This window comes from Falco punctatus (assembly GCF_963210335.1).
Source record: "Falco punctatus genome assembly, chromosome: 2".
NCBI classification, from domain to species: Eukaryota; Metazoa; Chordata; class Aves; order Falconiformes; family Falconidae; genus Falco; species Falco punctatus.
Genome location: NC_137581.1, coordinates 70,438,447 through 70,466,298, shown reverse-complemented (window position 1 = coordinate 70,466,298; position 27,852 = coordinate 70,438,447). Strand labels below are relative to the sequence as shown.

Below are 27,852 nucleotides of genomic sequence, written 5' to 3'. Positions count from 1 at the left end.
TCCTCTCCTTGACGTATCTTCAAGAGGGGGGGGACACAGGACTTGCTCTCCTTGAGACTGTGCAGGTCTTGCCATGATACCTCCGCCTTTTGTCTCTTGTCATTCCTGAGCATCCAGCTATGAAAACAGGAGATAGTCCAAGAGATTTGCACTCTTCCCCATACAGCTGCACAGGTCACACTGCAGGAATTCAGTCATGATTTGACAGGGGTTTAATTATTTTAAACAGGGAGAGAACTGCAAGGAGACAGACAGTACTTTTAACTGTATTTCCTGAAAACACTGTGCTCTTTTCAAAGGGTGGCAATAATCAGAGAATACAAATTTTGTCTTTTTTTATATATTATATTCCTTTAATAAAGAAACTGCGGTTTTTTTCAAGATTGTTACAAAAGGTAACAGTGTATCTTAAAGCTACACTTTATGCTAATTTTATTACAGAAAGAGTGTTTTGGAGAGAGAGGGAGTTAAGATGCTTTTTATTGTATCTGGAAAATGTACCTATTTCTATGGTAGGCCCTGGAGTATGTTTTAAATACCAAAAAAACCCCAAAACCACTTGAGATTAAGGGCTGTGCATGTTTGCTCATGGGGGAGCAATGCGAAAGTTGTTTGCACAACAAACCTCTGGGCAATTGAGCCCAAGGTTGCATGTCCTGTAATTAAGTTACTATTTCTGTCGTGGTTTCGTTTAACAGCGAGCTGTCTTGCCACTTCTGATATCAGCAGGTATGCCCACGCTGCCGGTTGTGATTTGTGTGAAGGAGAAAACCCTGGGACAGCTGGCAGAAGCCCGTTTGCGTTGGGACCACTGACAGCTGCTGTTGATGGGCCGGAGCAGGTCTGTGCAGCAGCTGCATCAGGCCTTCAGCAGCCACGCAGGCTGATTTCAGCAGCCACGCAGGCTGATTTCAGCAGCCACGCAGGCTGACAGGCTTTATCCAAAGGCTTTGACAAATATAAAACTCGTTTTTCCTCCTCCTATTTTCCATGATGAAAGACAATCTGTCTCAAAATCATTGTCGGTGTCTTAGATATTCGCATGTTCCATTGCCTTTTTTCGTTATTCATTGCAAAATGCAGTTGTCATTACTGAGGGAGCTCAGGTTTTCCTCCCCACCTCCTTGAAGAAGACAAGATTTTGGAACAGCAAATGCAGGTGTTAGGAAATCCTAGGCTTCCTAAAGTCCCCCTACTTTTCTCCAAAAAGAGAATGTTAATGTGACAAGAAAAACAAAATCACAAATATAAACTAAGGTAGTACTTCACACAAACGTACGCAAAGTGAAATGCTTGCCCTAGCAGTGGGGCATTTAGTTTCAAAGCAATTCCCTAACGGGGTTTGTTGTTTGCTGCTCTAACTCACAGGGAGGTCTTAAAATATATTCAGAGGGGTCTTGATTAATGACCAGCAATGATTTCTCTTGTCAATCTTGTTAAACAGGTGAAGGTGAAGAACCTAGGAGACTTCATGAGCTGGAGTCCCAAACTGGTGGGGAAGACTGAGGCTGATAAGCCTGAGAATTTTATACAAAGGTAGTAAAGTACAGAGATGCTATACATTACTGTTTTTTAATGAGAATAATTAAGATTATGTAGGGGGTGACACGCGAAGCTGACACCACAATGAAGTTCACAGTTTTTCCCAGAATTTCTGTTTGGTCTCTAGCTCAAGAATTTCCAGTTTTCATTTTTTAACTAAATTCATATTGTCCATTGCTACTAATAGTATCCTCCTAATTGAGAAAGATGATTTCACACAAAGGAAAGCCAGCTGCAACCAGATAAAAGTAGGAAAGCAACTATGGATGCATTGATGAGCTTCCAACTGCAGATCAGTCTCCTTACTGCTTGCCTGCTTGCGAACACTGTGCAACCAAAATTGCTCACAGAAGGAGCTGAGGAATTTTTATTCATGGTCACGCATAAATGTGTGTATTTGTGCTTCATGAAATGTAACCTAAGCCCAGAAATTGGACGACTTGTCTCAGTTAGGCAAGCACGCAGCTCAAGCAACACTTTTTAATGGAGTGCTCACTAGCAGCTACTCATGAACACCTCCATGGGCCGAACAGCTTTGACAGAGTGTCAGACGATCCCAGTGACACACATCAACAGAGTAACAATGTTAGTGCACAATTTATAAATGTAAACAGAGAAAACCGTAACAAATAGGAGTTTCCAGCAACAACAGAAGTTCAGCAGAGTTTAGCAAAGATCCTGTTTTGATGCAAACATCATTAAAAGCATAAAACGCAGGAAAGTTGTAAGGCAAAAGTTTTCTTTTTAAAGGTGTAAGTATGTCCTTAGCATAATTTAAGTAATCCATTCCCATTGCATCCTGATTGCTACAAAGTTGAAGGTAAACTTTTTGACTGCACCTATTGCACTTTCTCCACAGCTGTATAATAAAACCCTTCTCCTGTATCAAGAGATTCTTCCCTGTGATTAGCTGGTCTGTAGAAGTTCAGTTAAGTAGTTGACTTAATTACAGAAGATGCTATTTGTTTACATCGTTTTATTTTATAATCTGTGGCATATCACTCCAAGCTTGTGATTTCTTTTTGGCCAGTTCCATCCATGATGGCTGATCTGGAGCAGCATTACTGGCTTTCTTCAAGTGGCTTATTTCCTCCTTATCCACCAGTGCTGGTGATGGAGCTACTGTGAATAAAACACATGGATGTTTTACGTTTGTTTGCTGTGCAGCTATACACCCTAGATCTTTCATTAAAAACTTCCCATGCTAGAAAATCTTTACATTTCACGTGGAAGCTTATTCTGCAATATGTTGTTGAGGAAATAACCATTCTGTGCTCAAAAGAATATGATGTTTTTCTCATCAATAATCATTTTTGGTCCCTAAATTTACCCAAACCAACAGGATGACCTGGATTCCTTGCCATGCCCTGTGTTAACACCCAGGCCAAAGAAGAAGGAGTCTTTTCATTTGCGAATTCCTCCTTTACCCAGCCCCCAACTCATAGGAATTTCATCACCTTCCAAACTTCTGCTCTTCTTTCAAATTTGAATTTATCAAAGAGATTCAAAGTTACTGTGGGAGGACTGAATGGCAGAGAGTTTGTGATCACATCATTCCAGCTTCCTGAGGAAACCACATTAAAACTGAATGCCACTGGAAAGAATTTTGCATGGATTTTACATTTTACACTGGGATAGTGTGTTTGGGACCCTGTCCTGTGAAATGGTCTAGCGCTCTCGATTCACATTTCCTTCAACATGAGTTTTGACTACACTGTAATCAATGCGGCCAAAAGAACATGTCACCAAATAAAACCCCAGCTGTGAATGCTGAGAAAAGTTTGCCCTTGCTGATGTGGAATTGGGGAAGAGATTAGGATCTAGCCCCTACTAGTTTTCCAGCATACTCAAGCAGGATTTCTTCTGACAGGGTTGTGAGATAACAGCCTACATTTCAAACTTTTTGTTTCCTACCAGGGACACAATGTGACAATGAACTGGTTCTCAGCAGGGGCTCCTTCACTTCAGACATTGTCTCTCTCCTCTGTTCTTCAGAAGTGGTTTTAGGTGCCAAGTGTGATGGTTTGCTCCATTGCTGCTTCACTGACCCCTAGGCACAGAGAGGGATAAAATCCAAGTAATGCAGAGAAAATGAGACCAGTTTGGAAGAACACGAGCAAAGGGAGTGGATGTGGTGCCTGTGACAGTCCAAAGACCGCACGCACTCATCACACATTGGTCCCCATCCTCCCACCTGTTCAAAAAGCTCCAGTGGTTTCATGTTCACATCCATGATACTCAGCCTTACAAATTAAGACTATCCCGCTGTGTCTTTTATTTATAATGGTACCTATGAGTAGGTTATTGTAATCTTCAATGCAAGACGTATTCCAAGTCCTCTGCACACCTCTACTAACATATATAGGATTTGGAAACTCCTTGTTCTCTCATGTTTCCCTTCCACCTCCCAAATTTTGTGGGTTAGGGCACTGTATTTTTGGACAGTTGACAGTAAATGGATTTTCCATAAAAAAGAAATCGAGCACATCCTCCCATGGATTTTCTTGCCAGTATCAAAAACTACTCTGAAGTGATAGTGCCTGGTGCCATGTGGGAGAGGAGAAAGTGGGAGTAGTACAGTGGCACCAAGTCTCACATGCTGCAGTCAGGATCATCTTGGCATGTTTTTTGTTAGCTGATATAGGGGGAAAAATGCATGGCATGAATTTTAGGGAACGTTGCCAGCTAAAATCTGGAGTTTCCTATTCTGAAAGAGAAATTGTATTTTGGGATCATTTAAACCCATGGTGTTTTAAGTGCTATGACAATGTTGAGCATTATCGCAGTTCATAATCTTGCCTAGACACTTTATTAGGTATTATTTTTTGTTAATCTAACCACTGCTATTTCTCGTCATCTAGAAATCTTTTCTTGTTCCAGGATATAACACAGCTATCTGGGTTTCTAACAGTACCATCTGAAACAAGAAAGTAGGCCATTTGCACTGGGAATGCTATATTGGCATAGGACACACATGCTCCTGCATCAGCGCGGGGTTCTTACTGTGCAGGGCGCAACACAGGCAGCACTCGCATGCTGCTGCCTCCCTGAGCTAGCCCGGTACCAGGGAAGCCTTGTTAGTACTCTGGATTAACGCCAAGTCCTTCTGCTGGCAAAGCTCTGTCATCTGGGAAGATCACCCAGGGTATCACCCTGTTTTGCATGGGATCTTTGAAGAGGCAGCGTCAGCCCACGTTGCATGGCACCGCATGGGCATCTGAAGTTATCCATATACAGAGAGCCAGAATTTATATCCTGGCACTTTCTGCAAGTGCAAAAGTTATTTTTATCCTATTTTACTTCTCAAGGCTCTAAAAATTGTTACCTAGGAGCTTCTGGGACCGAGCTGTTCATTCAGTGTTAAATCAGTCAGGAGGTTCAATGAAATGCTGTGCTTAGAAGGATAGTTAAAGAGAAAGTATTCCCCCTGTATTGAGAGAGATCTGAGACTGTACAATTTAGCCCCTCATTTGGGGAATTTTAGCATGCAATACACACATTAGATCTGGTAAGTGTGTACTGGGCACCTAAGCAAGAAATTTTACACATCTTGCATAGTTCCAGATTTCTTGGAAATAGAAAATTACATATCGGAACAATCAGCGAATTCTGCATCTGTAACACATTACTGAGAGCAGCGTGTTTGTTACTTAGGCTTATACTCATTAAGTAACTGTAATCGTGATGGCATGACTGGTGATATAGCAGTAGATCCAAAGAATACAACAGGAAGGTGATACAAAAGCATCAGAAATTTGTACTGTAAGTACCTCGGTTCGTTCCTTCTCTTTATTCTGTTTCTCTGTATCCAACTTAATATCCGGAGCCACAAGTTTTTCCGTGTTGAGCTCCTGCTCCTGCTGCACACCCCTTTGCTTTTGCCTTGCTATGGAAATCCAGGCTGGCTCTGCAGGAGTGTCGGGATCTCTTCTGCAGTCTCCAGCAACCACGGGGGAAGGCACACTTCTCTCTGTTGACAGATTATTTATGTACACGGTTATATGAAACAGAGTTGTAATTAGCTTCAGCTCAGACTTGCTCAGTACGCTGACTGGTCCCAGGATGTGACCAGCCTGTGTAAATAGCAATTCTGTTTAGTTTAGTCTCCAGAGAGCAATCTTCCTGTACTCACTGTTTAAAGTTACCATTCTACTGGTGAAAAATGCTTTGCATCTTTCTTTGGCTAGTCACAGTGTCACTGCCCTCACGTGAGGGAGATGCAGAAACAGGAATCTTCATTAATGCACCCATTTTCCAAGGTCTACCCTTCTGCTCCCTCCTCCCATCTGCTTTGTCTTTTAGAGACAAGCCGCAGATGATTCAAAGCTGGACACAGCTGGACTGTGGTGTTGCAAAGGCAACCCCCTCCCTGCTGCAGCTGCCCCCCGCTCCCTATCTTCCCAGGCCCAGGCAGCAGCAGCTGATGCCTTTGGTTTCTGCCTTCCTCCCACCCCTTCAGGAGCAGCCCCCTCACGCAGCCCCCTGGTGCCTGCTGGTGCTGTGGGTGACTGAGCACAACAGTCTGTGGTGTTTGAGCACACAGAAATACTGCTAAAACCATAGGATTAATTCACAGACTTTTGACGTGAGGTTTACTTTGACTCAGCCCTGCTGACACTGACCATGGTCTCCTCTGGGGCCAGTCACTTCCACCGTCCTCCTCCAGAACTGAGATTTCAATGAGACAAGAACAAAAAAAAAGGCACTCACAACTGCTACCCAGGGGTGAGCAGTATCCAGAGGTACGGGGAAGTGAAATACCCTCTATTCAAATATTCTGTGAAGGGAAATCCTGTCTACACACTGAGCAGAACTGGATCAAGAGAAGAGCTTCAGCTCCTCTGTTGGCTCCAGCCCCCAGGATCTCCACTTCTTCGCTCGCTCACGCTGCTCCCAAAACTCAGTTTTCCAACTAATGTGGAGCCTCTGCATGGTTTAAAAGAGGACCAAGAACAGTACTAACATGCTTAGAACCATGATAGAGCCATAAGACAATTCAACCTTTCCAAGTCATTTCTGGCCACTAATGTACCCAAATTTAAGGAAGGCTATTTCAGAGCAGAAGGTAAATCCTCAAACCGCACATGGCCCTGCCCCTAGGAAAAGTTTGTTGCCTACCCAGCACCCCGCTCAGGGAGCCAGGAGGAGGCACACCCAGCCAGGAAGGACTAGTGCCCATGAGACCCTTATGGCCCAGCTGCTGTGCTGGTGTAGAGCTGGGCCACCCAGCCACAGGACCCTGTGGAGCTGCCAGACACGTTTCTGGACCGCTATGGTCTAGTTTAGAGGAACATGGCCCCAGTCAGGAAAACAGGCAAATGTCTCTGAAGGCATGTTTGAGACGCCTCCTAAAGTATGGGAGGTGAAAGGGATGAAGCTCTCCCAAGAGCTGGCGTCTGCAAACTCAGGCACATTATGAAAGCCCACAAACATTCTTTGCCCAGGGATTTTCTCAAGTGACTCTTGTGCCTCACCAGAGACAGACTAGTTATTTCATCAAGAAAACACTGTTAAGCCTATGTCAGCTAAAAGCCACAAAAAGAGAAAGAACAAGTTTTGCTCTAAGGCCAAAGCAAGACATTTTGCCAGATGATGCCTGAATTTCCCTTCACGTTCACCTCATGTGATCTTGTAGGGAAACCTCTGAAAGAAACAATCCAGAAAGTCCAGCTGTGCAAATGCAGCACAGATAAAGCAGGGCCCCTGAACACTGAAGGAGATTCTTTCCCTCTTGCACAGCAAGTTACTGCAATTCTCTGCACCCCACCTACACCCCACCTTTGCATGCCAGCAGCTGTTCCTCCCATAATCTTCTCCCCTTCTCTTCACTGGCTCCCCTCACTTCATTTTTGTCTAATTTTACAGAATGATAGAGAATAAGGCTGGGAGAGATCTCAAGATGTCATGCAGTCTATCCTTCAGCTGTAAGGCAAGATCAGTTGCAAGATCAATTTCACATAAATAGTTTCCTGACAAATATTTATCATCTAACCTGTTCTTAAAACCCTCCAAAGACGGGACAGATCTGAGAGTCTTCCCTAGACGACCTACCTACAGTGCTCAACTGGCACGTAACACTTGAGGTGAAGGACTACCCCACTTCACCTGAGATGGTGTCCTGTACACATCAGTCAGTATGATGAGTTTCTTGCAGAATTATGTTAGTCTTGTTTTGTATTTAGTTTGTCAGCTCCAGATTGTGTTATTTCCCTTCTTCCGTCCCCCATTTGTATCTACGCATCAGATTATTTTTGCACACAAAACAGAACCTTCTACTTGTCTGTAAAGTAGACAAGTTTTTTTCAAACTGTGGTTCCACTTTCTCAAGATAACCTTGACTTCTATTACTGTCCTCCAGTGTGCCCGTAGCCTTTCCAGCTCAGTAATACTTGCAAATGTAACAAGCACACACTTAGTTCTGTCACCCATGTCCTTAAATATATTGAATAGTGTCAGACCTAAGACGGCCACCATCTAATATGACAGTGAATCATTAGCTGGCACACAGTAGCTTTGCATCAACCCACAGCAGCTTTGCATCAACCCAATGAATAGCTTCACCAAGACTGTATTTATAGGAATGTCACTATGTTTATAGGAATGCCCTATGATACCAGTTATTGTGTGACTTGACTGCTCTTGACCAAGCCACGTTGGCTGGAATTTATATCTGTGTTATCTTGTAGACATTTAGAAATAGCTCAAGTATTCCTTTCAGTATTTCATATTAAAAGGTATATAACACCCTTTCTCCTTCTCTCTCTCTCCTCCATCTCACGCCCCTTTTCAAGACGTGCCGCCTTTTGGAGTGCCCCTTGTCTCCAACAGTTCGCTAAGATAGCAGCTCAAGGACTACGAGCCCAACTTTTCTGAAGTATTTTACTACAAACTTCATTAGGATCTTCATAAGTAAACCCACACAGTTGAATTGATGTGATGCCTGCTAATGTACCTGCCATCACATCCCCTCCTTTGCCTGTAGGCCATGCCCTTGAACCCTTCTACACCTTTTTAGGTTGTGAGCAATTTGGGCAGGACTTCTTAGTGCCTTGCCCAGTAAAACCAGGTGCCACGCTCCATCAGTCCCCAAAGCACTACTGTGGTACACAGATGGACTGCCACTGCTGAAGGTGACGGTGATGTCTAGCGTTCCTCAGAGCTGAGTACATAAAGTAGCTTTTCACTTTGGTTACTTTCTACCCAAATTAGTAAACTCATTTTCCTAGCATCCTGTAATGAACAACCATCCAACAGTTACACTCAGTATTATGAAGATAATTCTGCACTGAAGCCTCCCTGTGCCCTGCTGGACTCATCCTGTAGCTCCATCCCAAGAAACATTCCCCTTCTCCACCATGTACCGACCTCTTCTCAGTCCAGAGAAGACTGGGTCTCTTTTCTGACTGTACAGCTACAGACACACCACCACACGCATTCTTTTCAACCACCTTTTTTACCCTCCTTCACTGCTTGTAATGTCTTGGTGCTCAAAATCACCATGTCTTTACAGTGAAGGCCCTTTTCAATCCACCCACCAACTTTCTGATGATACTGGGAACCTGGCTTCTGCTGTGATGCTGCTAGTGATGTACATCTTAGTCTCTGATTCAAAATCACCCTTTGTGTTTTGTCCCATTGTGTTTTGTCCCATTTTCCCTGCCGCACCACAGGAGTTTCTGTAAACACCAACTGAACTGCTCGTTGTTCTTCCTCTGCTCGCCCCATGCAATCAATACTGACAAAATGACTGCTATGGCCCAGCTCTATTTGCTGCACTACATGTAACGGTCTTACTGCTACCTGTGCTCCTGTTTGTCACCCTCATGGATTGCAGATTCATCTTTCTGTTATTTCAATGTGCATTGCCTAGCACAACAGGGTGCCCAGTCCCGCAGCGATATGTCTGGAGGCTGCTGTTATAACAATGCTTTTCATAAGGCAGATACTCCAATGAAGGCACCAAGCACTCTTGCTCTTCAGACAATTCTCCCTGATGAGACACCAGACATCCTAGTCACGCCAATTAGAAGGCAGCCAAACTACAGCCAAGTATCGCCCCATAAGATGGTATCAAAATGCCCCCGTGATAGTAAGGAACAAAAGTTCTTTACCATCATCTTAAAGATTTTATAAGTATCCGTACAGGCCTGACTTAGGGCAGTATCACCTACAGAGGATCAAGAGCTGATCTGCTTCTGGAAGGGGCTTTCCTGTTTCTTGAAGCAGTTACATTCTGCCCTCGTTCCTGTGAGAGACTTTGCTGGAGAGGCCAGGCAGGCAGGCAAGGCAGGGGAAATGCCTGCTCTTCAGCAAAAACAACTTCAGATGCAACTCGCGCACGATTCGGTACCTCCTCTGTCAGCCAGAATTACTGTAGGGGATAGAAGAGGCATATTCACTATTAATTATCTTTCCCACTGCCCAGAGGTCCTTTACATCTTCCCACCTCCAACTAGAGGTGGTTTCTTGGCACTATGCATGCACCGTGGTTCCAGTCAAAAGGATGAAAGGTGGTGAAGTAATCCAGGAGACAGTACGATGAAGGGAATCGGCAGTTTAAGGTGATCTGAGACTCTGAGGGGCACCAAGAGGCCAAAAGCTTTCTGAGGAAGCAACTGTTCACAAGAGAAGTGCTGCTTGCACATCCCTCCCAGTTCAGCGACTGACTGATCACCTTGAACAAGCCCTCCCTGTCTTATCTCACCCGGTCACAGGGTACTCTGTGTGCTCTTATGGTTCACCACATGGCAAAGCACGGCATGTTTAAGGAAGCAGATAGCCAGAATGGAACCAGAAGTACTCAAAAGCACAATCTAATTCCTGCTTCTGCTGCAGGTCACAATGCACAGCAGCAAGTACAACAGTTCCCTGCTGGTAGATGCCACTTTTAGGGAGACAACGCAATACAAAATGCAAGCAGTGGCATTCTCTGCCAGAAGATGTGTGACTCCGACTGGCCACAGCCACCACAAATGCCCCATATTCAACTTCTCCTCCAGTGAAGCAGGGCTGAGCCTCTTGCTTCCACATTACACTCAGGAGATTTTCTGAATAAAATGAAAATATGAATCATATTCTTCAGGTTTTATTACAACATGTTATTTTAGACAATATGCTATTCAACTCATTACTTAATAACTTCACGAGCTAATAAAGGATATTGCTGGCAGCAATTTGTCTCTTGTTTGCTCACAGTTTTAACCTCGTGATTGCATCTTTCCTTGGGTTTCCTGGGAGCTGGCTTGGCCTCAGGCTTTTTAAAAGACAAGTGAGCCCATTCTTCCCCTTGGGATAAGTCACCAACAATGGGAAGATACCAGGTCAGAGCTTGTCAAGCCGTCAAACCACTCTGTGCATAATGTCACCGAGGATTAAAACTAGCATTTAATGTAGGCTGCTGAGGTGTTCTGCTGCTGCTTGAACCCACACCCAGAGGCTGCTGAAGCCCTCCCCTCGCGTCTTTCCCACAGCCACCAAACACACAGGGACAGTCACAAGACCAGCTGCCCTGTCTGCGTTCTTCATCACTTCCACAGCTTCCCGACTGGCCGCTGAGGATAATCCCCAAAGCCAAGTGAACCACAGCCACCTTCCCAACTCCCTCCCACAGAGCAGAACCACCTGCGCTCTGACAGCAGCAGGGCTGCCTGCCTCAGCGGTCCCCAAGGAGGGGAGCTTCCCTGCTGGAGCCCTATGAGGGGGTACGCCGGTACATGTTTCCTTCAGTATCTTACTAAAGCAGCTTGCTTTTATTTTTCTCAGAGATGAAATTTCCTCTGCCTACATATTGTGCAAATGAATGTGTACGCTTCTCATTGATCGTTTAATATTATCCTGTAATGTGTGTCAGATTGGTTGTGTGAACAATAAGGTGAAGATAAAACATCAATCTTAATGTAAAAAAAGGAGATCTATGATTTATTGTGCATTGGTTTATACACACACAGAGAAAGTGAAAAAGAAATACATACCTATTTCTGTCTATTGACAGACAGATATACTCAGTGTATTCAAGCTTACCTGGGTGTGTGTGTGCTGCTTACATGAATAACCACAGCAAAGACATAAACGTAACACTGAGATTTAGGGATTGATTTTTTTTCTTTACAGACATGGCCTCAGATATTGTACCCGTTTTCTTTAAATCTAAAATCCTTTGTGTGCACAAAATATAGCAGAGGCTGTTTGTAACATTTTAATCTCACGCCTGAAAATGAACATCTTATGCCTGCAAGGACTGCAAAGAGTGGTTACTCTTGCCGTACATCTGTGCAGGTGAAAGGTCAGAGTCAGAACGTTAGAGCCTTTCGAAAGTCATACCTCTAACAGCAAGCAAAGCTAACTTGTGAATTCCCTCCATATTTTAAAAGCAAACATACTCAAAACTAATCCAAACAACTTTACACAGGGAGATAACACCTCCTATATACAACAGTGTCATTGTTTTATAACACAGCTTATGCATGTGTATTTAATTCCACATGGTTGTATCTTTGCTCATTTATAGAACACCAGTTATTTTAAGAAGGGCTTTACAAATGCATATGGCATTTAGTATATCCTGGCCTACATATTTCCCTTTGTTTATTAAAACACGACATGCATTCGTGTCAGTGTACACACCCAATTCCTTAACCTCAGACAAAGCTATTCTAAAAGATTTACTAGGTATTTCCAACATTTCTTTCTTCCCTAAGGCGCTCTGCGAGGCATTTGACTTTTGGCTAGATCTATACCGCTGATGCCAGGAGAGTCATTTTACACAAGAAACTGCTATGTTTGCATCAATGTCTATTTCGCTGCAAGAAAACAGCCATATCGCAGAATAGCCTGACACAACCCAAAAAGAAACTTCTTTTGGGGAAAAAAAAAAAAAAAAGAAAAAAAAAAAAAGAAGAAAGACAGCTTTCTTTTCAGCTGTAGCCAGGACAGCATTAAAGCAATGTCCTTTTTATGTAGAGAGAAACAATTTTCTTGTCATTTCAGAGCCTCTATTTGCCAGACAATACACACCAATTTCATTCACTGTTAGGTTCACCCCCCCTCCCTGAGCTCCTTTTGTCTGTTAGAGCATGTCTCGCTACTACAGCTCCTCAGTCACTGACTTTTCTATATCTTAATATGCACATTCACACGGGTATTGCTTATGGTTTTGCTCTTGTAATAACCTGTTAGCATATGTTAATTGTTCCTGCCCTTTATATAGCAAAGTGTATCGACCCCAAACAACACAGTTCAAACTTTTAGTTCTTGCAAAGGCTTGTGCCTTTAGCTCCAGAAACTTAACAATTACTCCTCCTGGGGTGACTAATTTCACACAGCCATTAAAGACCCACCTTGCAGCCTGACAGAGGCCAAGCGATCCCCTGCTAGTTCCCCAGAAATCTGTGGAGAGCAGGAGCGCTGCTTTTGCCCAGGGTGGTAAGCCAGCATCCCACCAGCCCTCCTGTTGCCTTTGGTATCAGAAGAGCTGAAAAGCTAAAAATGGAACTGAATGAACCAAATTGTTCCTGCTCACCCATGACGCAGCAAACTTCACTTTTTTGAGATGAGTGTACGTGAGAAGGGAACTGCACCTCCTTACATCACCATTTCACAGCTTGTCTTCATGTTCAGCACAGGGATTTCCTAACACACAGTGGGAATAAACTCCCTGACAGCATAACGTGTCTCCCGATGGTGACCACAGCTCTTCAACAGGGCTGATAAACTCAAGGACTAGAAGAGGGCTGGGTGCAAGCATTAAGGGCACTTGGATGGAAAAAAAAAGAAGTGGGTGCCCCAGCAGATCAGGAGGCCAGAGATGGCTGGTAAGCCACGCAATCCACGAAGGACCATGCTGATCATCCTTATCAGATTTCTCTTGCTTGCCGTTGCAACCCATGCTCCTGACTCACTGGGCTGAGGCAAACATTTCAAAGAGCTTAAAATGATGCTTGGGCAGGGGCACTGCCCTGCTAAGCCCTCATTGTATCCCACGGCTCTCCTGTGTCTCGCGGAGGGGTGTCACTTCTGAGGTCCCTGTGCAAATTCCCCCAGCAAGGCTGGTGTGGCTCCAGGGCAATCAGAGGAGATGGGCACAACTCGTTCACTTGCGACTTCAAGCAGCCAGCTCAGGCTGATGTGGCAGCTTAGCGCAAGGAGGTGCTTGGTCAGATGTCTAAGGAGAAAGGTCTGCAGTGGGGTAGGAAAGACCTCAGGTCAGTTTGGAGCAGACTGCTTTGAATTTAGAATTAAACTCTTTCTGAGTCTTGGCATGCCTACATATCAGAACCCATCACCAAGCAATTCAAAGCTGGAAATAAATGGAAAACCGTAGCAGCTTTGCTTGAGGTGATAGAGTAAGATCAGTGGGGCAGTAGATAAGGATGAAGACTAATGACCATCACAGACCAATCTCAACCACCATGTTAAACAACCCCAGGCCGTACAGATTTCGCTTAATACTGTCAGGTGGAGAGGAACACGTCCGAACAGGGCTCCTCGACCTGCAGCCCCAAGTTCAAATTCCAGGTGTGTGCATCCTTGCCAGGGGGATCGGGGCATGGCTCTCACCCACAGACCCTATTTTGCAGAGGACAGTCCTGAGCCTGGGGGCAGGAGCCTCCTTCATCTTAGGGCTGAGGACCCAGAGGAGAAGTCTGGAGAAGAAACATGCTCCCTGGCTCCATTTCTACCCCTTCTCCCTTCTCCAGTGCTCACTGCCGCTGCAGGGACCCTGGGACTCAGCAAAAGGTATGGGAAAAAATGCTGTGTGCAGGAGCACTGGTACTCTGGCTGCTTTCCTCTGCCAGACCAACCCTACCATGCTAGGTCTCCTCCTCACTTGTTCCCAGTATGACCCTCCCCAAAATCTCAGTCAATCAGAGATTTGAGTGTCACTACAAATAATCAACTACTCCTCAGGGTAGGGCAGAGGGGAAAATGCCTTTAAAGGGAGTGCTGGGTTTATACAAAGGGAGAGTCTTTTGCCCATGGGGTGTGAGGATGCCCTGGCTGGATGGCCATGGGAGCCTCGTCTGGTCGTGGAGGCCAGGACCTGATGAATTCCCTCCTACATGGCTGCTGGGAGAGCAGGAAACAGTAAACATGGTCAGAGCCTTGAAAAAACACGTGCAATGCTGCAGCAGACGACAAATGGAATCAGCTGTCACCCAGGGGATCAGCAGGTTGCCTCTGGGGCCAGAAAGAGGCTTTTGTCACCCTACAGGACAACCGGCCTGCTATGTCTTGAGGTCTTCTTCTGGCTTGGTGTTTGTCCACTCAGAAACTCAGAGACTGACCCCAACCGGAGAAAAGCAACCAGAGAGGAAGGAGCTCTGCAATAGCACAAAGAAACCTTTTCATTTGCTTAGTCAGCATCCCCTCCTCACATTCTTAACATCAAACCCATGACCAGACAGCTTCAGGGCAGGGAAGAAGTTTCTTCCACATATCAGAAGACCTAGAAGTTATTTTACCCTCTCTTGGCTGTTCTCTGAAGCGAAGAGCAGAGGTTTCCTTCTAGAATTGCTTGAGCATGCCTCACCTAACTTGTTTACTGTCACTGCAAAGACCTCAGACAGTGGTGCCACTTTTTGTTCTCTGCCTGTAACCCACAATATATTAGCCTCCAGAGGACTGCTTTCTTTTTTTTTTTTTAACTCTAACCCAATTATATGATACAGACAACGTGGTGAAATTTAACAACCTTCAGTAGACATGATCTTACAATCTCTCTTGGCTTTAAACTCCCAAGAATCTGCAGGGTAGTTATTTTTTGTTTTTAAACAAGGAATGAGTAATAATAAAGATGGATAGATGAATAAGTAAAGCTCACAGGAGATAATAAATAAATGGCACGTTGATCATGCCAGGCAGTTATTGGTATTTCTGCCTCAATGCCATGGTGAAAAAGAAGGTCTAGAGGTCTGAGTCAGCAGGACACTGCACTTAATACGTGCTCCTGGCTTTTGAATTGCCATACAGCAGCTCTAAAGGGGGTCATTTAGTGCCTTGTTAAGTCTGTTTCACAATACTTGCTAATGCACTTTATTTTCTGAGTGTCACTTTGAACATCCTTTAAACAATGCCCTGAAATGCAAAAATCCCAGGCAAAAATATCTTATTCTGTCTGCTGCTTCTTCCCTGCTGTCCTTCTGATAATATTTTCAGCAAGGGAGAATCAGGGAGCCACATCACTGAAGGCAGAGCCATCAGCTCACGCTCACCAGTGTCGTGATGACACGACAGGCCTCCCTCACGCTCTCTCAGAACTAAGGTCATTCCTTGCGAGTGAAGGTAACTTGATAAAGTTTTGGGAGTCTTACCAGGCACTTTACAAGGATGTGACTTTTTCTCCAAGTCTCTATCTTCATTCCTGGATTCAGGAGAGTGAATATCTTTGTCCTGCTTCTCCTTGTTTGCAGCAGTATTTGGAACGGTTATGTTTTGCAAGGCTGGCTTTCTGGGCAACGGAGGTTTGCTACTAAGCTGTTCAGAGGACTTCGCTTTGGGTTTGATCTTTTCATTTAAAGAACCACCAATATTTATATCGGCTGTTTTTTTGATCTGTGCCTTATCACCTTTTGGAAAGGAAGCCAATCCTTCATTTTCTAAATTAAACTCTGCACTGTATCTTTTAATCCCTTTTGATTCTGGTGACGAGTTCTCTCGATATTTCAAAGACAGTGAGGTGGATCTGAGTTTCACTTGGAAAGGACTTGCATCTTCACAGCTTAGCTGACTCTGAGAAACCACCAAAGAATCGCCTGGCACTGGCACCGCATCAACAGCCAGAGAAACAAAGCCAGCCAAAATTTCTGTAGGTCGCCCTGTGTTCTCAGAGTCAGACTCTGGCAGCAAAGTCTGCTTTTTGTTGCTATTTTTTTCCTCCTCCAGATCTGATCCCTTCTGCAAGTCTTCTTTCCACTTCGCATTTTTCGAGGAGACTTTTTCTTTGGACAGGAGGAATCTGGTATTTAATGGGCTTCCCAGCTCTGATCTTTCTGGGAAGTGTAGGCTTCTGGTCCTTGGTCTCTCCCGTGCAGAGGAAACAGAAAATTTTCTCAGGGCATGGAGTTCACTGGCTGCTTTTTCAGCTTTCTTCCCCAAAAGTTCCTCCTTGTGGATCAGTGACTGACTGTTCTCCTTACCAGAAGCAGCTGCCCCTTGTGCAGTCTTTGTTTTGTCTAGAAAGCAGGAAGCAGATGATCCCATCCCTGTTGAGGAAGCAGGATGTGAAACATGGAACGAGTCTGCGGGCTGAAAAGGACCTATGGAAAGTTGCTTGCTGGATTCTGACAACAGAGCAACCTCTTTCTTTGCCTCTTTATTACAGGGCATTTCCACAGGTACTTGATCATCCGTCTGTATATTTTCTCCAGAGCCTTCCAAGCAAATAATACTATTCTTACTAACTGAAATATCTTCTTCGGATGGTATTTTATGTACTGAAAACACGGTAGGAGGCTCCTTATTTTCTTCATTTAAAATATTGATTGACACGTTGCTCATATCCCCAGACAACAGAACCAGTGTTTCTGAGGAATCTTTTTGCTTTTGTACTTCTCTGTCTGGACTGGAGTAGGAAGAAGTTGTGGAGTCTTTGCCTTCGAACAGCATCGAGGACTCGGGCTTCACACACGTTGCTTCCAGTGCTGGCTGGCAGCCCTCCGGTTTATTCTCTGGTAGCAGGGCTTCCTGTACAACAGCAGGCTCAGAAGCAGGCTGAGTCATCACTGGTCTCAAAGCAGGGGGAAAGTCCTCAGGCATTCTGGGCTTCGGCCAGGAAGCCACATCCTGCGCTGCAGCTGTGCCACATGGCAGTTCTTGATTGCTGGGTTTGAATACAGCATCTGGCAAGTCTGTCTGTATCTCCTTTTCATCATCCTCTTCTTCTTCTGGGGTACAGCTCAAATCAGTCAGAGATTCAGACTGGGTCCTCTGCAAGAAAAAAATTCAGAAAGCCCCATCACCATGTACAGATTCACTTTTTTTCTTACTCATTACAGTTAAGAACTTACAGAGGAAAGCAACACTTGCCACCAATACCGAGCTTGCTGTTTTCTTAACCTACATAATGGATGCTTTTTTATCTAAGCAGATCCTGGAATAATGTATTTAATGAACATAAAAGCAATGAGTGATGCATCTTTCTGCACAACTAGTGCTTTCATGCCTTTGTAGATGGGAAGTTCATCAAAACAATGGCCATTGGACTGTCCTTGGCACTTGATTCCCCAGAGCATACTGGCTATGTTGTGTTGCTCTTAGGCAAAAAGCAGCACTTGAAAGAGAAAAATCTGTCCCTTTGTATTTTGCTACTCCATACTAGCATTAAAAATAAAACAACCCATTCTTCCTAAAGTATGACTCTGAAGAAGAAATGGTACATAGAAGGAAGGGCAAAAGCCTAACAAATCCACCCGGTTATGACACTCTATGCCAGCTGAGTATTTACCCCCATATGGCAGTCTTCTGTCTAATCCCACTGCCATACAGCACTACAACCTTGCCTCCTTTGTGTAAAAGTCTTCTGTTTCTTTCGAGAGTTAGACGATCTGATAAAAGTTTATAAATGCATATGTAGTTATCTGTGAGGTCTTATGATTCAGCTTCAGGTAGGGGCTGGAAAAATATACAGGATTATTTGAAAGCACATTATTAAGCTGCTGAATATGCCTTTTCATATGGTGCCTGCATTAGCTCATGGATTCACTGTGGTTTGTTGGGTAAATACATATTTTGGAGGTAGGCCCTAACTCTAAGAACATAAAACTTGCACTCTGAAGACACTTTTAAGGTTCTTCCAACTTCTTGTTTTGCAAGTGCAATTGCAAAGACAGAGATGCAATGCCACCTGCGTTCACAATCCACATACACAGGAACATAAAAGCAGAAGAAACATTTAGCCAGAAGCAAGGTGCACAAGCAGAGTTGGGGAGGAAAATATTAAAAATTGCATTATCAAAAGATGTGAACACTCTGCATGGAAAAACAGGAGTGCCCGGTCACCTGGCAGTTTACAGGCAGACTGGACAAAGCAATTGTATTTCAGTAACGATGTTACAATGGAAGAGAAGGTTTGATCAGTAGTTATTGCTTTGTATGCTTTTCTAAATAAGTGGCCTCACCATTGTGTTGCTCACAGTGGTGCTCTAACGAGCTCAAAGATCGCTCACCAATTTTTTACAATACAGAATATCAGCTAAGTAATATTTAGACACAGAAGGAATAATATTCCTGGTGATAAGCAAGCCAATTTAGTGGCTTTAATGTATCTAAAACATTGAAAGAAACCACAAACGATAAAGTGCAAATACAGTAGTAAGAGCTGGAAACTTTAGTTCTAAAAACAGGAGGGAAAGAGGAAAAGATAAGCCATGCCCTCCATAAGATATTACAAAGAATCAGATAAATGGTGTTTTAAAAGGATGGTTTAAAAAGCAATGGCTTTTTAAATAGTATACAATTTTTAATAGGTTTTTTTAATTGTGTGCACCTTTTTTTGTTTTCTGTGGAGACTTATTGTAAGTCTCGGTAGTGTACATAAAGGGTTTACAAGTTTTGGGGCAGGGAGAGGTCTGAATTCAGAACAGTCCTAATGTACAGAATCTGGCTCAAATTAATAGGTCACAACTTATTCTTTCTGTACTTTTTGAAAATATAAGTCCAATTATATTTGGAAAGTTAAAACAGCTCCACGAATTGCCTCTCAAAGACTCAAGATGTTACAGGATCCTACAGACTAGGAAAAGTACACAAGTTGATCATCACACTTTCTTAAAAGATTTTTTAAGTAAGTAATGAAGCAGTCAGCCCCAACTTCTGCATCACAAACAAGACACTAATTGTATTGCGTGGTAAATTTAAGAAGAAATTGTTACATAAACTGCTGCATCAAGAATTCACAAGTAAACTCGTAATATTTAATCTGTTCCACATGTCTACTCCAGATATATAGCCTCATCAAATAACAGCTATTAAACCCCAATGAAATATCCATGTCACGATCTGGCTTTCCTTATCATATCTGAGTTTGAAATACAAAGTCCAGTAAGAAATTCCTAGTTTTGTGTCAAAGGTGACACTGTTTATTTTCACAAGTACCTGAGAAAATCTTCTTATTTTACTGGATCTCTGGTTCCGGGGTTTTATTAAAAGCTTATGTTTAGCAGCAGAATTATCCAGGCAAGAGGAAAGCTCAGGTGGAAAGTCAAAATCAACTCCAGGTGAGATGGCACTGTCAGATATCTGGGGAGCTCCAGTTCTGGCACTTCCATGCCTAGGGAACAGCTGACCGTCTGTAAAGTGAGATCTAGAGGAAGAACCCAATGTAACCTGGAAAAAAAAATATTTCCCAAACAAAGAATCAAACAAAGAAATAAAGACACAAAAATAACAATTCTACAAATAAAAGCCCATGTTCATTGGCACTTTAAGGTTGCCTCTTTTCCTTTTCTGCATCTCTTTAAAATGCATTGCATTTCCTAATGCTGCATGTGGACTAGCGGTGTTAGCAGTTCTGCATGTTCAGCTGCTTGAATATCGTGGTACACTGCCCAATGGGAAGGACTAAGTCACATTTAACTAGAAGATCTAAAGCACACAAATACATGGCCAGCATGTTTTAGAAGAAAGATTTGCAAAGAGTACTCGGTTACAGAACCCAAAGGGCCAATATCTTTTCTGGGTCTGTCCTCCAGCATCTGTGTCTAGGCTCCCACCCACAGTTAGGCTGGATGGCAGCACCTCTAGCTCCCTACATGTCATCAGGTCCCTTCCAACTCCACAATACCCTCCTAAAGACAAGAGAATCAAACATCAGTGGCATGACAGTTAAGTCAGTTTGTGTTTTTTCTTCATGCATTTGTATCTGCAAAATAACGAGGGAGTTTACCTGAAACTTAAAATTTCATTTGTAGACTACGCTGGGGAAGGAAATTATGGACAGTTCCTACTAGAGGCCAATGACCCATCCAGAAACAACTTCTGAATGCTGCAAGGGGTGCAATACTTTCTTGAAGCTGAAATCCAGCTTGCCTGTGCACTTCACCAGAAACTACCCTAGTCCCAGGCCTGATGCGAAAACAAGACTGAAAAAATTATGAAAAAATACTCTAAAAAGGGTTCTTCATGTCTCTCAGATTCAGTTTTTGTAAACAGACAAAGTAGTATTTCCAAATTATCTGTCATGGCATTAACATCACCCCGACAACTTGTGACAGCACTCCCTTTGTAGGCTTGAAATTCCCATTAATTTCATTAGAGGACCTTTCCTCCTTTGTCATGCTGCCGCCTTCTTTCTGCTTCTTTCTCTGGAAATGGTATGTTACTGAGGGGATTGGATGGGAGAGTGGGGTAGTGTTCCGTTTTATTTAGGGAGGCAAAAAGCATCAGCATTTTCTGCAAGTAGAATTCTGCATTATTCACTGCAGCCAAAAGATACTCCGTAGCGTAGTGAGGGCCCGCTACAGCTTCCCCAATGGCCAGGGGAAAACTCCCATTGATTTTAGTGGAGGCTGGATCCACAGTTTCCAATCATGCTTTCTATTTAAGAAAAAAAAAGTAGCTTAGCCATGCTGAATAATGGATGCTGTCATTAATTTTCACTCTACAATACCTGCGGTCTAGTACTTAAACATGACTAATGTTCAACAAACGATACGTGGCTGCATTATACATTAGCACCTACAGTGAATAATTTGACATTTCAGCTCCACGATATAGACGCTGCACATGTTCTCTTTCAAGGCATGTCATTATTTGCCTGCCTTTCTTCTGGCTTCTGCTTTTCCTCGAGAACTTCGCGTGTCTTCCCATTGGCAACGCTCAGTGTCGGCCGTTACACTGGGAAATCAAGAATCTGGTTTGTTACTTAAATTTTAGCAGCCTGAGTGAATGCCAGCTCTGAGCCACTGCAGAATTTGCCTGCCCCGCGAAGTCTGGCTCTGGCAAAGCCTGCTGGAGGAGGGGATGGCTGGCAGATCCCTTTCTCCAAATCTCACGTACACATGGCTCAGTTCTCCTTCAGCTGGTTGTGCTGGGCGGCACAAGGAGTGGTGCCATGAGGGAGCCCCATCCCCAAAGCCCAGGTAGGATAGTCACAATCCTTTTCTCCCTTCTTCGATCCAGGAAAGCTTCCAAGACACAGCAAGGTGTCACTGCTGCCCAAAACATCAGGGTTGCATTGTGCAAAACTCCTCAGCCCTGTGAGCTGGTCTCCTGTGACTTCTAGAAGCAGGGCTAATCTCTCCAAAATGCCAGGCAGTAGATGCCGCAGACTGGGAGGAAAGCTTTCTGATGGGGATACTTCCTGGCTGCACCATGAAGCTGGACTGGGATGAAGAGAGCTCTGAGCTAAATGATGGGGCACGTGGAAAAAGCTGAGCAACTGCACAGTCACCACCACGTCTCAGGAGTCAGCAAGTGAGTCAGAGAGTGATGTTAATGGAACAACAGGGAGACATAAATCCTCCTTTAGCAAATATGCATCCGGACTGAACAAATTTACAGCGAGTCTGTTTTCAAGAAATACCTTCTTCATGTGTTGTGTTGTTTTTCTTGAAAAATACTAAAAGTTTCACTGCATAGAAGCAGTTTTTCAAACAGCTTCATGTGGAATCTTGCAAGTGTGGCCAGAAATCTTTGCTGAGCCCTGCTGCAGCTGGTCTTGAAATACATTTTGCATAATTACCACGGAAGAGTCAGCTCAGGACTAGCTTCTCTATTTCCTTTCTGCAATTCCCCTCCACCCCTCCTCCTATTTCTAGAAAACGCTTTTCCCTTTACCCCCTGTGTTGTTTCCACCATGACTCCAGCTGCGGACAACTAAAAGGACCTCTTCAGAGCCCTTCAAAACCGCCCTTTAATCAGCCAGAACTGCTGGCTGCTGATTGAAGCAAGCCATCTATTTGCCTGTACTCGAGTCCTGAAAACATCACTTCAGCAAAATTCACAGACAGAACCCGACTGAAGGCTGAACCTCAGACTCCCAAGCAGCAATGCCAGCCACTATCCTCAGGCAAACACTTTCTGTATCAGTGCGAGGTAACTTTGTACTTAAAGCAAGGGTCTGGGCAGATTTCAGAGGATCTACATTTTGTTCGCAGCTCCTCAGCAAGCTTCCTCCCTTTACCCTATACATGTAACCCAAGCAGCCTTTACTGCCATTTCCCATCTTTAAAAAAACAGGGATACTGTTTCAGTGTCAAAATCTGGTTGGTTGTGCTTAGAGATTAAATCACGTCTATAAAGTTTGCTAAAGGATATGAGGTATTCTAGAGGGCTTAATTATTATCACCAGGAGATTACTTGGCATCAGAATTATGTTGATAAATAATGATAACTTTATGTTTGATGGACAGGCATTAAAAAAGCACAGCAAACAGACAGGCATGCAATTACATACATACAAGGTTGTTTTTTGCAGCAGACGGGCAACAAAATAATATTTATGTCTTACATTTCTTTAAAAAACTACTACGCATAATTGCTTGGCCCTTAAGACATTTGGCAGAAGTTACCTGTTCTTCTTCTTCACTGCCTGTTCCAGCTAAACTCAAAGAGCTAAGGTGCTTGTGAGAGTCAGAGAACTGTGGAATGGAATGAGGAAGAGATTCAGTAAAAGATGACAAACGAGGTGGATATACTCACAGAAACGATCTACACAAAGTGCACACAGATACTGACAATGCAAGTTGTTTTTCTCTATAGTCTTAAAGAATTAGCAAGGACACTGCAAACATAAAGTGTAAGACATGCAGATAAAGAATGAAATAACGTGTAACAAAACTATCATTTAAAAAGAAAAAACAGTTTCAAATTCTTCTATGTTTCTCTTTCCAGTGACATCCTAGAAAAATATTAAAGAAGCTCTTATCAGGACATTCAAGGGGGAATACAGATTTTTCAGCCTTTTTTTTTAATGCCTGGCAGCTCTCTGTAGTCGCTAAAAAAACCCCAACATTCCCATGCATGCACACAAGCACATCCTCTTCTTCCTAGTTCTGCATTTTCTGGTATGTTATATTTTAACAGGAACAGGGAATCTAAGTAGCTGTTTACACAGAGAGATAGCATTTTCCCATTTTGAGTAAAGTATTTCTGAATCGTTCAGAGATAAAGTAGTGATACATATAGCAAACCAAATAATTTATTCTACCTTCCACACATAGGTAAAATAAGTCATTAAACACTGATTTTTGTCAACACTAGAACAACTCACTCTTGTTGTTGTGCCTGAATTTAAGTTTTCATTGAGCAAAGACATTTCTGGAGGGCTCCTGGGTAATCCATCATCTTCAGAACTAGTCCCAGCATCCTCTGTTCGCTTTGCATGAAGTCCAAATGGAGGTGGAGGTCCCAATTTCATGGTAGGCTGGAGTTTCAACTTCAGTGTGGCATAAAATACATTAGCATGTGATAGCGATGGAGGTTTCCCCAGTACATCTTTTAGCTCAGGTCAATGAGTTACCTTTATTTTAAATTCACAATTGAATGATCCAGAGCATAGGGCATCTCACTTTAGATGTTCTCTTAGGGAGCCAAACAACCAACCCATTTTTCAACTATCATTTAAGTAGAACCAAGATATGACACTGCTGTCTAATTAACAAATGCAACATTTAATGTAAGCTGCAGACAGGTACTACTTACTAACCAAATGTTCAACTGCAAGTATTATCCCAAAAAATCAAGCCTGGAAAGACATTCCACCTCTTGCATTTGAAAAAATTATGTTGTGTAAATTACCTGTAAAGCTCTAATCCGATCAGAAACATTTTCTTGAGAAAACACTCTTACTGGCCTTGCAGGCTCTTGCCCAGTCTCAGGGATGAAAATGCTATCATGTGACAAAGCTCTGCTTCCCATAATGCCTTTATGAATCCTAGAATAATATAATGAATGAGTGAAAATATACAGATTTTTTTTCCCAGTTCTCTTACTCTTAACTCAGGTGGTGTGTTGAACGTGGAGTGGGACATAGCTTTGCCAACGTGTATTACACACAAGATTCCAGACTTCTCCATGAATACAATACAGTCATTCAGGCTAATCTAGGTAACACCTTCTAAAACCAAACAAAAATTTGCAGATGCTGTTATCTGTCACGTTAACAAACTGAATCAAAGTTAAAGACACTTTAACCCCAGCAACTGAATTATATCTTATGGAAAAGCTACTGCCCCTTGGCTGGAAGCCAGCAGCTGGGTGGCATGACATTGTCGCAGGCAAGCCCACGTGCAAAATGAAGGCAGTTCACATAAATGAGCCTGTACCTGAGATGGACACTAACTTCTTGCTAATGTAACAATGTGTCTTGCAAATGACTGACCATTACCATAGAAAGACTAAGTACTTTTTACTATTTAGGCAGGGTACAGCATTTAATGTATTTCTGCCGTACAGGTCATTAACAATAACATTTCAGGCAATACAGTTCTCTCAGAATAATTTGCATAAATCCTTACAAAGTCCTGTGCTGTATATCAAGATGCTTGGGAGTTTCTCTTATGGGCCTGGGGGACACATTTTTCATGGAGACTCTTTGTGGACTAGTGAAAGGAAGCAGGTGATGCTTTATGGGTAGCTTCTCTCATAGTCTGTCTCCTACTTTTGATGCATGCAGTATGTAACTTTCTTTGCAAATGTTACACATGGGGCATGAACACCTTGTTTCCTCATGGGGATGGTACAGGAGACCCATGGACAGACAGCTAGGGGCTAGGGGGTCTCTTGTGCTCATTTTCCTCAGCATATTCCTCAGCTCAGCTCATAGCCTAACTAAGTAGGGACCAGAAACGTGTGTACATGGCATTTCTTCTAGGTTTCCCTTCTTTTAAATTTTTTAAGTAAGACAGCTATGAAATGTCAAACCAGAGTACAGAGCACAGAATTGCTTGGGCTCATGTAACTATCAAGTCAGCAGACATTCTACAGAAAAAAAAAAAAAAAAAAAAAAAAAAAGGAGAACTGTGTATTTTTGGATCTTAGATACTGTCACGGGCACATTCAGGAACATAAACAAACATTGCAGAAAGTAACATTTTCCTCGTAATGGCTGCTATAAATATATTTGATAAAACAATAACAGGAAAAAGTTGATCCGTATTTCTGCTGCAGAAGGAAGGAAAGCCTGCTGCTTCTGCTTAATGCATTAGAGACATTAGAAGAACAATTTATCTAAGTGAAAATGTGATCTCTGCAATGCATCCAAGGTCAGACAGATCTATACCAATTTGCAAAGTAACTGCCAGCCAGGGCTACGATGGCTGCTCCACACACCAACATTTTACAAAGACTGCAGTGGTGGCCAGATAAGCGGTGTTGTCACATGTGCACATTTATCCCAGCGTGCTACCCTTGCTTTCTCTTTCTAGCAGACACATACCTCCCGAATGCGTAGCGGAGGTACCCTAGATGTCTGCTCAGATTATGAGTGCTCAAATTAATTTTCCTTCTATTCAAGGAATATCCTGGTCTCTGTCTGTCTGAACAAATATTAAGAAACAAAGATGTAACGACCCTGCAAGTCATGGCAGAGGAACATGGCCAAAACAGCCGAAGATCATACCCACTTGGATATGGCCTTGTTGAGTTGTACACAAGGGAAAGAAAATCTGACCATCCATGCCTTCGAAATACGTTGTCGAACAACACCACCACTACAGCCCACTGTTAGACCTGATTCTGGCAGCCAGGAACTCCTGGGGCTTCAAGCTGGACCAGTATTAATGTTGCCAATGCCAGAAAAGACACACACAAAAAAATTGTTAATCATTTCTTTTGGTGATTTGGCGCCGCCTGGTGGCCGCGTTGTATAACGTCGTTTTAGCTGGCCGGGACGGTTTGCCTTTCCCCTCCCTCGGCCCAGCAGCATCTCCTGCTTGAGGACCAGGAGGCTTGTTCTGATAGACACAACATTCGACCATGCAAGGACTTGCTTTTTAGGCAGCCAAGGGGCTCTTCAGCCCACCTCTCCATCCAGGAACACATCTGAACTTCAGTCTGGGTTTCTCATGGTTACCTTTCAGTAGTGGGTAACATTTTTAGCAGTGCCTGAACGAAGACAGGATTTTCGGAGGCAGACAAATAACACAGGCTGGGATGCACCTGGTCTAGCTTCAGACATTAAACCACAGGTATCTGCATCAGAGCTGGTCACCCCTGGCTCCTGTTTACATTCTGCGCAGAGAAATAAGCACTTCTAGAGCCTGGCTCAGCTGAACAACTTCAGACATCTACACAAGAATGATATAAGCTTTCTTAGTAAAGTCAGCTTCTCTTTGCTGATTATAAAAGGCAGCCAGTGACTAACTCAGATGCAGACATTTGTCCTCTGGTCAGACGAACCCCATGCATACAGAGGAAATAAAGGCTTCACAGCCTCTGGTTCCTACTGATTTCAATTGCAGTCAACCCCTTATCCCTTCCTTGCTTTCAAAACCTTGTGTAAATGGTAGGGCACCTAAATTTCTTTAACAGTCCTTAGGAATTACATCTTAGGGGCATAAGACAATCCCGGTAAGATATAAGATAAGTACCTAATTCATTCTTGAAGATGGAAATTACATTGTTTTGAAACAATAACCCAAGGCTTATTTATGATTAACTGAAAGCTTTTTTAGTTATTATTTCTTGCTGCACTCCATCCAATTCCCTTGGATCTGCCATTTTAATCTGTACTTTTCTGAAAAAGGCAACTGTTTGAGAATGCAGCATTGTGAACAAAAGGAGGAGGCAATTTTGGGGTATCTTTAATCTACAAACATTGTAGCAGTTCTGTATTTGTTTACCAGCCAGGGTCCAAAGACTTACTCAAGTTCATCTTCAGAATCATAATTAACATGCATGTTGTGAGAGGCTGCAACATCACTTGTTGACTGGAATAACTTCAGACTGCTGCTCCCAGAAGATGATGTCTCTTTCCTTTTCTTTTTACCAAAAAACTTTTTGAAAGATTTGAACTTTGATTTTTTCTTTCCTAAGTGAAGAAACATAAAAAAGATGCAACCAGCAGCATGTGTGAATTGTTGAACAATAATAGTTCTTCTATAATTTCTGCGTAAGTGGATATTTTTCCTGGAAAATGCCACACTGTCTCCTCTTGCATTAATGTCTTTCAAGACTATATTGATAGCATGAAATTACTATTACCTTGGAGAATGGACTGTAATGTTTATGATACATAAGAAATAACCTATAGTGTAAAATCTTTCCTAATAGAGTTTCTACTTGCCTCTTGAGATAATTAGACTGTGAAGAAAAACTTTGGTATTAACAGCCTGGGATACAGAGAAGAAATTACAGCTTGGAAACCCACTGCCT

General features: G+C 43.1%; 1 protein-coding gene and 1 long non-coding RNA gene across 3 annotated transcripts in view; one reads left to right on the top strand and one right to left on the bottom strand.

The window, feature by feature from the left end:
* LOC308059664 overlaps window positions 1-27,852 on the top strand; it is a 253,715-nt gene that overhangs the window by 92,348 nt on the left and 133,515 nt on the right. The gene's annotated exons all lie outside the window — the stretch shown is intronic.
* CRACDL (CRACD like) overlaps window positions 2,129-27,852 on the bottom strand; it is a 77,040-nt gene continuing 51,316 nt past the window's right edge. The window contains exons 2-10 of one of the 2 annotated variants that reach the window (XM_080377289.1): window positions 27,343-27,508; window positions 24,277-24,412; window positions 23,750-23,914; window positions 23,049-23,117; window positions 19,633-19,863; window positions 15,852-17,466; window positions 5,313-5,512; window positions 3,457-3,592; window positions 2,129-2,664 (exon numbers count right to left, since the gene is read on the bottom strand). In XM_080377289.1, the coding sequence (XP_080233415.1) occupies window positions 2,519-2,664; window positions 3,457-3,592; window positions 5,313-5,512; window positions 15,852-17,466; window positions 19,633-19,863; window positions 23,049-23,117; window positions 23,750-23,914; window positions 24,277-24,412; window positions 27,343-27,508 (2,864 nt within the window). In that variant the 3' untranslated portion in view covers window positions 2,129-2,518. The other variant, XM_080377288.1, reaches the window with a different exon arrangement.